This window comes from Alligator mississippiensis, chromosome 5 (assembly GCF_030867095.1).
Source record: "Alligator mississippiensis isolate rAllMis1 chromosome 5, rAllMis1, whole genome shotgun sequence".
Classification (NCBI taxonomy): domain Eukaryota; kingdom Metazoa; phylum Chordata; order Crocodylia; family Alligatoridae; genus Alligator; species Alligator mississippiensis.
The window spans coordinates 80,896,555-80,911,224 of NC_081828.1; the positions used below are offsets into that span (position 1 = coordinate 80,896,555).

Here is a 14,670-nt window from a genome sequence, read left to right on the forward strand (position 1 = left end):
TCAATGCCACAGTCGCCTAGTTTTTTAATGAGGATGGGGTGGTCGACAGTGTCAAAGGCCTTGCTGAAGTCCAGAAAGACTACATCCACGGCGACACCTGCATCCAGTGCTTTTGTGACCTGATCATAAAAGGCAATCAGGTTGGTCTGACATGACCTGCCCCTAATGAAACCGTGCTGGTTGCCCTTGAGCATCATCCGCGATGCCGGCCCATCACAGATGTGCTCCTTGATGATCTTCTCAAAGAGTTTCCTCAGGATTGAGGTAAGATTGACGGGCCTATAGTTTCCCGGGTCCTCCCTCCTCCCTTTCTTAAAGATGGGGACCACATTGGCTATCTTCCAATCATCTGGCACCTGGCCCGAGCACCACGAGAGCTCATAAAGCCGTGCCAAGGGCCCTGCAATAACCCCTGCTAGCTCCCTCAACACCCTGGGGTGGAGAGCATCTGGACCTGCTGACTTGAACATGTCAAGCCCCTCCAGAAGCACTCTAACTCGGTCCTCCTCAACCTTAGGTCTTGAGGTGTTCCCCTCGAGTTCGTCTTGAAACACGGTGGGGGAGTCCCGGTCCCTGCACAAGAAAACAGAGGTGAAGAATTTGTTAAAAAGGTCTGCCTTCTTCTGTGGTGCAACCACCAGATTGCCCAGCGCATCTTGCAGGGGCCCCACATTTCCCGGCGCCTTCTTCATCCTCCCTATATATTTGAAAAAGGATTTTTTATTATCTTTGATCTTGGACGCTAGTCTTAGCTCTATGTCTGCCTTAGCTTTCCTAACAGCCCCCTACAGGCCCGAGCACTGGAGGTATACTCTTCTTTGGAGATAGCGCCCCCCCCTTCCACTGGGTGTACGCCACCTTTTTGGCAACCAGGCATTCCCGGATGTCCTTGGTGAGCCAGGGAGGCTTTTGGGCACTCTTGCCCCCCTTGCTTCTTGTTGGGATCATCACCCCTTGGGCCCTGAGTATTGTCTCCTTAAGAGACAACCACTCATCTTGGGCACTGAGTTCCCCTGCCCTCAAGAACCCCAGCGCCTCTCCCACCAATCTCAACTTGTTGAAGTTGGTCCTCTTGAAATCTAGGGCTACCGCCTTGCTGCAGGCCCTTGTCACCCTGCACTGGATGATGAATTCCAGCAAGCGATGATTGCTATCACCCAGGTGGTCAAGGACCTGGAGCCCCCTTACCAGATCATCGCCTGTGGCCAGGACCAGGTCCAACAGGGCATTTCCTCTGGTGGGACTGTGCATCTCCTGGGTTAAGTGGAGGTCCTGTATCTTGGCCAGGAACCTCCTGGAACAGTCTGACCTGGCTGACTGCTCCTCTCAGGAGATGTCCGGGTAATTTAGATCATCCATGACAACTACATCCCTTGCCTTAAGTGCCTCTGCAAGCTGGCCTGAAAATTTCCGGTCCAGCTCCTCCCCTTGGTTGGGGGATCTGTAGTAGACCCCCACCATTAAATCCCTCTCCCCATGACCCCCTTGTATCTTGACCCAGAGCACTTCATCTTGCCCCTCCTCCGACCCCATTTTGCTGGCAGAGGATGTGTATTGCTCTTTGACATAGAGTGCCACACCCCCTCCCTTTCTTCCTTCTCTATCCCGCCTATAGAGCCTATAGCCCCTAATGCTAACTGCCCAGTCGTGCGATGAATCCCACCACGATTCTGTAATCCCTACTATGTCTGGGTTTGAACTGGCTATTCTGAGGGCGAGTTCCTCCTGTTTGTTCCCCATACTATGAGCATTGATATACAGGCATTTAAGGCCTTGCATAGCTGCGTGTGCCACCCCCCGATTAGGAAGACTATCCGGACTCCTGTTTCTTACCTGGGCACTCCTTGCATGTGTCACCTGTCTTGCTCGGGTGGTGTCTCCATGTCTTCCTGCAGCCCTCTCCCCTCCTACTTGTCCTTCCTGAATTTCATGCGATTCATTTTGGACCATTTATCTAGTTTATCAGGATCATTCTGGATCCAAGCTGTACTCTTCAAAGTGTCTGTAACTCTACCCGACTTGATATCATCTTCAAATTTCCTAAGTGTGCATTCAGTCCCATCCTCCAAATCACTATTGAAGATGGTAAGCAATTCTGGGCCTACATTAGGTCCCCAGGGAACTCCACTCAATACATTCTTGCAGCTAGACATTGAGCCATTGATGACTGCTCCAACCAGTTATGTGGCCAGGTTACAGAGTTTTCATCTATAACCATAGTTCCTTAGCTTTGTAATGAGAATGTTCTGGGAAACAGAATGAGAAGCCTTGCTAAAATCAAAGTATATCACATCCAGTGCCCTCCTGCCAGCTACAGAGCCTATTTTACATTATCATAGAACAAAATCAAGTTGGTCAGTATGCTCTACTCTTGATGAATCCATGTTGGCTATTCCTGATTCTCTTGTTTTCTTCTAAGTGCTTAGACTCCTCTTCTTCATCATGTGGGAGACAGGTGATATACCAGAGGACTAGAAAAGCACCAACATAGCGCCCCTCTTTAAAATATATATATATTTATGAAGTGGTGGGAGACAAGTGAGGTATCAGAGGATTGGAAAAGGATGAATACAATGCCCCTCTTTAGAAAGCCAAGAAGGAGGACCATGGGAATTGCAGATTGGTTGATCCCACCTCCTAGGAAATTACTGGAGAATATCACGCAGAAGTATATTTGCAAGTATCTGGAGGAGGAAAGGTTGATTACAACCAAGCAGCATGGATTTACTAATTGTGCCAAATGCACTTGATCTTTTTCTTCAACAAAATAACTTGCTGGGTAGATGGAAGTAATGCAATCAGTATAGTGTATCTGAATTTCAGCAAGGCTTTTAACTATGTCCCACATGACTTTCTCATAAACAAATTGGAAAAATGTGGGATAGACAAAGCTACTCTAAGGTGGATAGACAAATGTCTCAATAGCTGCAAGCAAAGGGTAATTATAAATGGATTCATGTCAGAATGTCAAAAGGTTTTGAGTGGAATTCCACAGGAGTCTGTCCAGGGCCTGGTGCTGTTCAACATGTTTGTTAATGATGTGGATACTTAAATAGAGCTTTTTAAAGCAGATTTGTGGATGGTTACCAAACTGGAAAGTAGGTGGCAGAAGCACATAAATGCAACATGAGTGATTACTGGATGGATGACAGCACTACAGGGAAGGATTTAGGAATCTTGGTACATCACAGGCTCAATATGAGTTTGTAGTATAGCACAGCTGTACAAAAAGCAACTGTAGTTTTGGGTTACATCAATAGGAGTCACCTTTTTGGCACCAGTTAGGCCTCATCTAGAGTACTAAGTGCAGTTTTGGGCTCCACACTTTAAAAAGGACATGGAAAAGTTAGAGAGGGTCCACAGGTGAGTGATTACAAATTGTAAGCACTGCTTGCTTGAAAGATAAGCCACATGAGGAGAGGTTTAGAGAAATATAAGCATGTTCAGCTTTCAAAAAAGGCCATTAGGAGGAGACATGATAGCAGTCTACAAATATCTGAAGGGCTGCCATTAAGAAAAAGAATACCTCTTTCTTTTTTCTGCTGCTGTAGAGAGCAGGACATGGGCCAGTGACTTGAGGTTGCAACAAACTAGATTTAGATTGGATATCAGAAAAAAACTTCTCCACTGTTAGAACAGTGAGGAATTAAAATAGACTGCCTAAGGAAATTGTGGAATCTCCATCATTGGAGATTTGAGGAAGAAATTGGATAAGCATTGGTTTGGGATGATCTAGAAGTAGCTATGCCTGGAGTGCTCTGCAAAGAGCAACTGTTAGAAGCGCAGGAGCCCTCCTCCCTCACTGCCTCCTCTCAGATTGTGGAGAGAAAATGAAAAGAGCTCTGTTGCATAAAGCAGGTGGATATGGAAAAGAACCATGCTCAGTAGCAGGAAAATTAAGCAGAGTCCAAGACTGGCTTAGATGTGAAAGAAGATTAAAGTTGCTGGGATAAGTTTATGGAGAGGATACAGAAAGGGGAGTGTCGTGGAAACACACGCAGCATACTTTTGGGTCAGGTCAGCAGAAGCTTTTATTGAAAAGAAACTACAGCTGTAGGGGGAGTTCCAAAGTGACATGGATTTCCCAAGCACTTGGAAGGGGTCCCCCCACAAGAGCAAAATCAGGAGGCTTATATACTTTTTAACAGTTGCTTACAACTCACGTGATCATATAGTGAAATTAGCATGAAAAGCGGCTATAATATTACTTCATTATTTTTTTGCTGTAATCAGGATGGGAACTAATGGGGGAGGCGAGATTAGTTCACAAACCTCCTTGCACCTGGAAATTAACTTTGTATATACTTTTTTTTTGCTACCTTCAAGGCCACGGTGAGCAAAGCAGTTGCAGAGGAGTTACAAAGAACAAACACTTGCCCTTATCTGTTCTACTGTACAGAGCCAGCAATTCTACACAAAGCGGTTATGTCATCTTATAACTAAAATAATCAAAGTTTAAGGCATATATTTTTTCTGATTCCACAGCCCCCCCCTTTGAGACTATTTAGTCTCACTTTAGCCTTAAATTTCCATTTTCATGAGCCCCTCTATTTCATCATGCAGCCTTTCATGTTTTCTTTTAATCTGCTCACACTTTTGTAACACCATTATTCTAGACTCTGCTGTGGGTTTTCTTGCCTTGCTAAAGCTTCTCCTGCTGGCTTTCACGCAGCAGAGGATCAGTTGCACTAAGACATAGAACATTATCAGAACTATCAAGACAAACAATATTCCATACAGGATTTTCTTGCCAAGGGCCCCGAAATCTGGGAGCCAGGAGGTTAGCCAAGACCACATTTCTTCTAGACCCCAGTCAGTATTTTCTGAGGCCACTTGATGTAAGACCCTTAACTGATTTCGGATTTTGCGAATGTCAGTTTCAATTCGCATGTCCTGATTGACATAGACACAACAGGTGGAGTTTACTAAGGCACATACTCCTCCCTGGGATACCAATAGGTAATCTAGGGCTATGCGGTGTTGTATAGTTACTTGTGAGATCTGGGAGATCTCTTTTTGCAGAGCCTGAATTGCATCCGCAGTGGCATTTCCCATAGCTTCCATTGTGGCTGAAATGTTAATTATGGCTAGTTCCAATTCTCTTACTCCAAGCCATGGTATGAAGATTCTCAAAAATCGATGGAACCCTGTGTTTCTGGTAGCTAAGGGGTTAACCACCCTTTTTATGTGATGGTTGGAATTTTTTATTTGTTCCAGATATATTGCACTATGCATTTCGAAACCAGGGATAACACGTCCAAGAGTGCATGCCCCCACCCAATTCCAGGGCAAGATTTTATGAGCCCTGTTTCCGCAGAGCCAGTAGAGGCCTGGGGCAGAAAGGGTATTCAAATCTCAACAGTTGTTGTGCCATATCCGGCACTTTCGATTGATATGCATCGTATAGGATGGACCACGTTCAGCTGCTATCCTGCTGGACCGAGATATATTACAAGAAGTAAAATTGGAGTCAATGTAAAATTCCGATCTGTTTGCAATGAGAGCAACATGAGGTTCCTTAGAAAAGTTGTAGACTATGAATCCTGTACAATTGAGAGAGGGTACGTTACCCAACAGGATTCCACTGGTGCTACTAGGGCTATAATCTAGAGTAGTTAGGCAATGAGGGTAGTGTCCTACAGGTGTGGCTTTATTATAAGCTCCGGTGTTGTTGGATCTGTAACAGAAAGGCGCCTCTGCTCTTGGGGAGATTATCCAGTTAGCAGGGGCGGCCCTCCATTCTTTAGGAGCGGACTGATGGGCAGCTAACGAGTAGTGTCTAACGAAGCCGCCGTTTATTGTTCCCCATTGCTGGAGGGATATTGGTACTCCGATCATTGGGATTCCTTGGTGTAGGTGTGCTGGGCTGTGAGAGCATATCCAGCAGTCACTTTTATTTTCAGCTTGAGCCACCGTACGGGAGATCTGCAAATACAAATTTTTTTCCCACCCCCCTTGGGTGATACTGAGATACCCAAGTGTGATATATAAGGATATCAGTGCCATTTTTAGATACAGGAGGGACAAAGAATCTTAACAACAAACATAACCAGCACCAGTAAGAAAAAGAACACTACCAGCCAAACCCAGGATGGCAGCCAAAGTCTTTCTTTGTCCTCTGGGCTCAAGTTATCTAAAGGACTGATAATGTCGGCTCTTGGTCTTGATTGAGGTGGTGATCTTCTGAATGGGAGCATTCACTTTCTTCGAGGCCGAAGATGATATCTTCGTTCTTCAACTGATGAATCCGGCTGGGCTGAGGTGTTGGGTACAGGGGAGAGGTTACTAGCACTTGCACCCTGATGCTCCTCACTTGCCTGAGTGAGGTCCTGAGGGTCTTTGTCCTTGGCCTCAGGGAAAGATCCCAACCTTGGTTGCAATACAGCTGCTTTGGGGTCCAATGGAGGTGATACCTTCTTGCAGTGCGAGGCGTGAGTCCACGTTTGGTGACCTTGGCAACGAACAGCAGAATTAGTGGTCAGAAGTACCTGGAAAGGTCCTTTCCATCTGGGTTGAAGTGCGTTTTTCCGTTGATAGACCTTTACGTAGATCCAATCCCCTGGTCCGAGGTTGTGACAGGGAACATCCGGTGGTTGAGGTAAGGCTTCTTGGACCTGTGAATGAACAGACCTGGCATACTTCATTAATGCCTTGCAATAATTTAGTACAGTTTCATCAGTTAATTGTAGGTCTGTTTGGTGAGGGGCAACAGGTGGTGTAGCTGGCATCCTCATGGGTCGTGCCATGAGTATTTCGTAAGGGGTTAGGCCATGTTTTCTGTTAACAGTGTTTCTAATGTTCATAAGAGCAATGGGCAGCGCATCAGGCCATTTGAGGCCTGTTTCAGCACAAATCTTCGAAATGCGCGTTTTTAAATCAGAGTTTTTACGTTCTACAGCACCACTTGATTGTGGATGATAACTACAGTGTAGGTGTTGCTGTATGTTGAGTGCTTGGCAGATGTTTTTTACTATCTGTCCTGTGAAATGGGTGCCGCGGTCACTATCTATTGTGAGGGGCAATCCAAATCTAGGGATGAATTCTTTGAGCAATTTTTTTGCTACAGTGATGGAATCAGCATGTACGCATGGGTAGGCTTCCACCCATCCAGAGAACACATCAATAATAACAAGAATGTACTCATAAGAAGAGCACTTAGGTAGCTGCACAAAATCAATTTGCAGATTTACAAATGGTCCCCATGGAGGGGGATGGGCTGCGGGTGTCGTTTTTACCCGTTGCCCAATGTTGTGAGCTAAGCAGATGGGATAGGAGCTACAGTACTGTTGTGCCATGGAAGGAAAATTTGGGGCAAACCAGTTTCTTTGTACTGTAGCAATCATCCCCCCTTTGCTCGTATGGGCCACAGAGTGGATTAAACGAGCAAGATGTGGCAAAAGCTCTCTAGGCGGCACCAGGCGGCCGTCCGGGGAGTGCCAGAGAGAGTCGGGGTGCAGTGAACATCCTGCACGCAGCCAGTCATTTATTTCCTTTTTTGGGGCCTGATTTTGAAGAAGGGCCAGACTTGAAAGGCTAGCCAAAGGAGACTGGTCTGCTGAAAAACAAACAAGAACACAGTTAGGAGCCTGTGGGCCAGAAAGGGCCGCATTTCTGGCAGAACGGTCTGCCAGATCATTTTCTCGTGTGACATCATCAAAGGGTTTCTCATGAGCTTTATATTTAACAATAGCAATAGCAAGAGGCAATTGAACAGCTTCTAAGAGCGCTTTTATATAACAACCATGACTGATTTGGGTCCCTGATGAAGTGAGGAACCCTCTTTGTTTCTAGATTTGTCTAAAATCATGAACAACACCAAAAGCATACTTAGAGTCAGTATAAATGGTTGTGGTTTGATTTTTTGTAAGAATGTAAGCACGTGTTAAAGCAATGAGTTCAGCAACTTGAGCAGAACGAGCTTGGGGTAAAGAATAGGCTTCCAAAACAGCATACTGAGTGCATACTGCATATCCTGCAACTAATTTGCCTGCATCATTTCTAAGACAGGAACCATCAACAAACAAAACAAGGTCAGAGTTTGGGATAGGAATGTCCTTGAGGTCAGTTCAAGGGGTTAACAATTGAGTTGTGATAGACAGGCAATCATGAGGCTCACCATCAGAGGCAATAGGCAGAAGTGACGCAGGATTCAGAATTGAACAGCGATTTAAGGTTATATTTGCAGCTGACAGTAGAAGTTTCTCATATTTAGTAAGACGGGAATGGAAATGTGTTGAGTTTCGCCCTTGAGCAGAAGGGCCATCACAGCATGTGGAACTGCAACGGTTAAAGAGTGTCCCAAAACTAGAGAATCTGTCTTTTTAACCAACAAGGCAGCAGCTGCAACTGAACGGAGGCAAGGAGGAAGTCCCGCAGCTACGGGATCAAGGGCAGAGCTGTAATATGCAATTGGGCGATGTTTTTCACCATGCAGCTGAGTGAGTATTCCTAAAGCGATTCCTTCCCGTTCATGACAAAACAAGGTAAAGGGTTTCTTATAATTAGGAAGTCCAAGAGCGGGAGCAAGAGTGAGGGCTTGCTTAAGGGCCACAAATGTTTGTTCGGCTTCAGGAGTCCAAGGGAGGGGTTCCGGGGTGGTATCAGGAGTGAATGCTTGCAAGGGTTTTGCAAAAGCAGCATAACCCAGGATCCACTGTCTACAATAACCCGTTGTACCTAAGAATTCCCTCATCTGTTTTCTAGTCATAGGTTTGGGAATGTTGAGGATAGCTTCAACTCTACTAGGGGAAAGGTGTCGTTCTCCTGCTGAGATATCATGCCCTAAATAATGTACCTTAGACTTGCAGAGCTGCAATTTAGATTTTGAGGCCTTGTGGCCTTTCTGAGCTAAAGCTGTGAGGAGTGTCAAAGTATCTTGCTTACAGGCCTCTAAAGTGGGTGAGGCTAACAATAGATCATCAATGTACTGAACAAGGGTGGACCCCGCTTTGAACATGATAGGATCCAAATCTTTTTTAGGATCTGGGAAAACAGGGTTGGGGACTCTGTATATCCCTGAGGGAGTCTTGTCCAGGTATATTGAAATCCCTGATAAGTAAATGTAAACAGATACTGGCTGTCCTTATGAACGGGGATACAGAAAAAAGCAGAACAAAGATCCACTACTGTGAAATATGTAGCATCTGAAGGGATATAGGAAAGAATAGTGGCAGGGTTAGGGACCACGGGGAAAGCGGGTAAAACAGCGGCATTTATAGCTCGAAGATCTTGCACAAAGCGATACGTATCTTTACCAGGTTTTTTGACAGGTAGGATAGGTGTGTTGCAAGGGGAGCGTATTGGGACAATAATCCCTTGCTCAAGGAGTGAGGAAACGACAGGCTTGATCCTTTCCTCAGCTTCCTTTGAGATGGGGTACTGTGGGACACGAGGAAGTGGCTTGGCAGGGTTCAGGATGATACGCACTGGTTCAGCACTCAGCATGTGCCCCACTTTATTCACATGGGTGGACCACAGCTGTGGAGGTACTCGTGCCAACAGTTCCTCTTGCAAGTAGGAAGTGTCAGGATCAGAGTATTCCTGGGTTAGCAAAGCCACAAGCTCGGTTTCCCTATGTTCCGGTACCTCAAGGTAAACACCATCTGGGCTACAATAAATCACGCATCCCAGTTTACACAGCAAATCCTTACCAAGAAGGTTGACAGGTGCACAGGGGCTAAGAAGAAAGGCATGATTTTCAGACAAAGGGCCAATAGAGATGGAGACAGGTTCAAAGACGGGATGTGGGATAGGTTGTCCACCTATACCGACAGCATTTACAGTTTCAGGAGAATAAGGTAGAAAAGGAAACTCAGCAGCCTTTAGCGTGGAGCGGGACGCTCCGGTGTCGACAAGACAGGAGACAGGTTTACCAGAAATAAGGCATTCAACAAACGGACCAGATTGGTCAGTAGCAAGCAAAGGAGCAATGATGTCACTGTCCCTCAGGCTGTCCTATTCAACCCTGGGAAAATTGACAGGAAGTGGAGGTGGGGGCTGGGGTCTGGGTCCTTGGCCGGGGTGGTTGGGGCATTCTGATTTCCAATGTCCTTCTTGCTTGCAATAATGACATTGGTTCCCATAGCCTGGGTTTTGTGGGCTCAAGGATCTATCTCTTCCCCTGAATCTACCCGGGCCTCCCCTTCCCCGTCCTCGTCCCCTTCCTCTACCTGGACCCTGCAACTGAGAAATCTGTAAGGCCATTAACTTAAACTCGGCATTTTCTTTAGACCGTTCCAATTTGTTATGAAAATGGTTAGCCGCAGCAAGGACTTCGGTCAAATCTTTAGTTTCCCAGCCAATAATTACTGTTTGAATTTTCTCAGCAATTTTAGGGTTAAGTCCCTGGACGAATGCTGTCACTATTGCTTGTTTAGCATTTCCAATTGGGTTATCCATTCCTGAGTATCGTTCAAATGCCTGTTTGAGGCGTTCTAAATAGTCACTGGGGTGTTCATTTTTGTTTTGTTTATAGGTATTTATTTTGGTCCAGTCTGCCTTTTTTGGGCAAATTGTGAGAACTGCCTGAACCAAAACATTTCTCTTGTTAATAAAGTCTTGGCCAATCCCTGGGTTTTGATCTGGCCAAGTACAGGCAGCATACAGATGTAGCATAGTTTTCTTGGGCAAAATCGATCGCATGAGCTGATTAATGTCAGCCCATGTTGGATTATAACAATTTATAACAGTCTGCAATTCTTCCTGAAATTTTTCTGGGTCTTCCCTGATTTTTGGGAACTTTTGAGTTAAATTGTAGAGATCACCTGGAGTCCAGGGTGCATGCACAGTTACTATATTTTGTCCATCGGTGCCAATGCCTGGCATTTGTCTTTGGGGGTAAACTTGTGCAGTTCGGGATCTCAGATTGATGGGAGATCTTTCTATGCCTATTCCCATTCTTCTAAATACACCTGTGGTGGGTTGTGACCCAGGAGTAAATTGCCACACTGGTGATGATTGAGTGGCAGATATGGTGGATGAGTCCGGACTATTAAGCTCCATGGATGGATTTACTGAAGGAGCTTCAGCTAATGGGTCACTAGCCTGGGCTGCAGCCTGATGTTGAACCGGTTGTTGCTGATGTGGGAGTCCCAGGAGAGCAGGGTTCGAACAAAGGTCAAGGATATCCTCTGCTGGCTCCGGTGGTGGGGGCGCCCCGGGCAATGCTGGATACATCGGAGCGGTGGCCAGCGTGTAATTTGGGGGAGCAGCCAATTTCTCCCGAACAGCTTTTAACTGCTGTTTTAATTTTTCTTGAGAGTCTTTTAGGCTCCTAGTTTGAGATTCTGTCCGCCTTTTGGACATTTCATCATATCAATAAAAGAATGCGTCCCACTGATTTTGTGGTGTTTTGGATCCACGGGACTCTAACGCCCCTCTCAAGTGCACTATTTTATCCTGATTAAATGTTCCTTCCTGTGGAAAATGCTTCACAGGATCATCCCTAGTATACCAGTTCCACTTATCCAGGTACTTGCAAGTCTCGGGAGAATAGTGTGTGTACATAAAGTACGCCGGAGTCCCCTTAGAGGGGACAGGAACTTGTTTAGACTGACTTGTTCCCATTTTCAGTTACACAGGGAGACGTAGGAGAGGCTTATTTAGAATGTCCGGGCGGCTCAGTGCCTTGCCCCGCAGTTTTTCACTGCCCAGACAAAAGGCTTCTGACCCGACACCGGCTCATAAAATGGAAATGGGGAGGGAAACACTAGAGGGATCCTTTTACTCCTGTTTTTGGCAGAAGCTACTGGGACAAGGGGTTTGGAAAAGACAAAATCACTCAGACGCCCTGTCCACTGGGTTACGAGGTTCCAGTTGGGCCCCCTTGCTTTTAAAACTGCCCTGTCAGGCAGAATTGGGGTGGCTGAGCCCAACCATAGTCTCAGTCCTGGTCAGTGGCTCATATTTTTAAATACACACACATGCACATTTATTCAGTCAGCCAGACCTCCTACCCCACACCGCCTTAGTTAATTAACTACAAGCCCGATGTGCTGTTGGATGAAGGTGCCTCAAACAGTTTCTCCCTAAATAAAACATACATTACCAGACACAAAATGGGATCCTTTACCAGACAGAAAATTTTAGCCGGCAGTAAGGTTCAGACTGACCTGTTTTAACAAGGTTCAGATCCAGTTACCACGGCCAAGTTGGGAGCCTACAGGCAGTCCTCCTCCGAAACCCCAATAGAGATTTTGAATTAGGTCTCTTACCTCTCAAGTTTGGCGCCTCGGGGTTCGGGGGGGGGGGGGGGGGCAGCCTGCGGTCCTCCTTTCTCAGCCTGTGTTCTGGATCCGAGTCACGGCACCAGGAATTGTCTTGGAAACACATGCAGCATACTTTTGGGTCAGGTCAGCAGAAGCTTTTATTGAAAAGAAACTACAGCTGTAGGGGGAGTTCCAAAGTGACATGGATTTCCCAAGCACTTGGAAGGGGTCCCACCCCCAAGAGCAAAATCAGGAGTCTTATATACTTTTTAACAGTTGCTTACAACTCATGTGATCATATAGTGAAATTAGCATGAAAAGCGGCTATAATAATACTTCATTTTTTTTTGCTGTAATCAGGATGGGAACTAATGGGGGAGGCGAGATTAGTTCACAAACCTCCTTGCACCTGGAAATTAACTTTGTATATACTTTTTTTTTGCTACCTTCAAGGCCACGGTAAGCAAAGCAGTTGCAGAGGAGTTACAAAGAACAAACACTTGCCCTTATCTGTTCTACTGTACAGAGCCAGCAATTCTACACAAAGCGGTTATGTCATCTTATAACTAAAATAATCAAAGTTTAAGGCATATATTTTTTCTGATTCCACAGGAGTTCTGGCTGTCCAGTGATTTGGTGAAATATATATAATTTATGTCTGCTGTCCCCAGGTTGCAGAGCAAAATGGAGAGTGTTTGGTATTTCTCATGCTTCTGGGCTTTGTTGGTTGCCCCGTGGGGCCAGGGACAATTGTTTTGTCCCCTTCCTGTTGCACACACTGGGTGTATCTACACAAGACACACTGGGTGTGTCCCCTCCTGTTGCAGACAAAATATTAATTAGGGCGTAATAATATAGTTTATTGCAAAAGGATCATTCTGACCTAGAGATGACAGCTACAATGAGATAAGTGGTGATTCACCAACAGTGTTCTTATCTATTAGTTTTTCATCTCTTCAGTAAAAATAGCATTTATAAATGAATTCTTTTAATTTCAGAGTAGACTTGACCCTGAAGGGTCAGGCTCTGGTGACCTTGACAGAGACCATGAGCTTTTAAGAGTAAGTATTCACTAACATTCAATGCACACTGGGATAGGACTAGCTGCCAATAGCAGCCATGATGTTTCCTAGGCTAGGAACAGATGTTCGGTGCACATAAAGTGGTTTGAAAATGGCTGAAACTGGTTTGAGATAAACCTGGTTGAATGTAGTAGTATCAGACATAACTGATTTGAATCAAACTGGTTTATCCAAGGTCTGTCCCAGACCCCTTCCTGGTTTAAGTTAAACCAGATTACCCCAGCATCCTGGCATGCTCTCTGGACTGTGCTCTCTGCTCCACAGCAGAGCTGGCCCCTCCCCTCTACTCCCTGGCTGCAGCTCCTGCAGAGACTGCAGGCATCTGCCTGGCTTCCCCCTGCTTCCCCCGCCCTCTCCTCACCACTCCTTGTTAAGCAGGGTTTCCCCTCTCCTGTCTGCCTTACACAGACACCTCTCAGCATGAGCTGGCACACCACATGCTGGCTGCTGTCTGTGCTGTGGCAGATGGGACAAAGGCAGACAGGATTGTGTCCTTTTTGTAGCTAATCAACAGGTAGCTGGTAATGTTCCTTCTTGGAATGTTCCCTTTTTTGGATAAAGTTGTTTAAGAAGAGCTTGAATTCATAAGAGGGGCTTTATTTAAGATGGGGTGTTAAATGCTGATAGCAAAGCTGATAAATGCTCTGTTATCAAGGGAGGGGTGGAACCCCTCCCTAATCAGAGTGTCCTGCCGGGGCCTAGCCATGCCTCTCCTTAGCTCAGCACTGTGGAATGGAATGGAGGACTGCTGTAGTGCCCCCTGGCTTCTAGCCTGAGCCACTGCAGGCATGTGCCTGCATTTCTGGGATTCTGGGATGTCTGTGCAATTGCAAACCGGTTTAGCCTAGCCAAGTTAGACTAACCTGCAAAGATTGAATCAATTCAGGCTCAGGCTTTTTGAATGTCTGTCCCTAGCCCTAGTGGCCCAACTACCTTTCTAGTCAGTTCCTCGGGGCAACCTCCTTACTCTCCTGCCTGCCACGCTTTGACATACATTTTATTTTACCTTGGGAGAAAATTCCCCAAAGTCCCTTAGTGTGCCCACTGGACATTTAGCCTAGCCTTACATACCTGCTAGGCCCCAGTCCTGCTTGTGGCAAAGGACTCAAAATTTGCTACTGCTCCATGCCCCACTGACACGGGTGTCTCACTGAGACTGAGTCCTGTTGGCCCTATCCACACCTTCAGGCACTTGAATTACCTTAGTGGCATTAGTTGCAGCCTTCAGCCTCCCCCATAGCCTCATGCCTTGCAGGTCTTACTCTTGTTCATTTACTAGTCTGCCAGGCCCTCTGCTCCTAGCAAAGCCTCTCTGGGCCCTAGGCCCTATCTTCACTAGAGCCCCTCTTGGCTCTAGCTTGGCTTGCTCTGCCCCTGTCCAG

At 46.1% G+C, this 14,670-nt stretch overlaps 1 protein-coding gene across 6 annotated transcripts in view; it reads left to right on the plus strand.

Annotated features, from left to right (window-relative positions):
* Positions 1–14,670, plus strand: part of COL15A1 (collagen type XV alpha 1 chain) — a 308,100-nt gene that overhangs the window by 170,692 nt on the left and 122,738 nt on the right. For 5 of the 6 annotated variants that reach the window (XM_019485357.2, XM_014602928.3, XM_019485342.2 and 2 more), the window contains one exon: positions 13,205–13,267. The exons of the other annotated variant lie outside the window; for it this stretch is intronic. In XM_019485357.2, the coding sequence (XP_019340902.1) occupies positions 13,205–13,267 (63 nt within the window). The remainder of the gene's footprint in view (positions 1–13,204; positions 13,268–14,670) is intronic. 6 annotated transcript variants of the gene reach the window in all.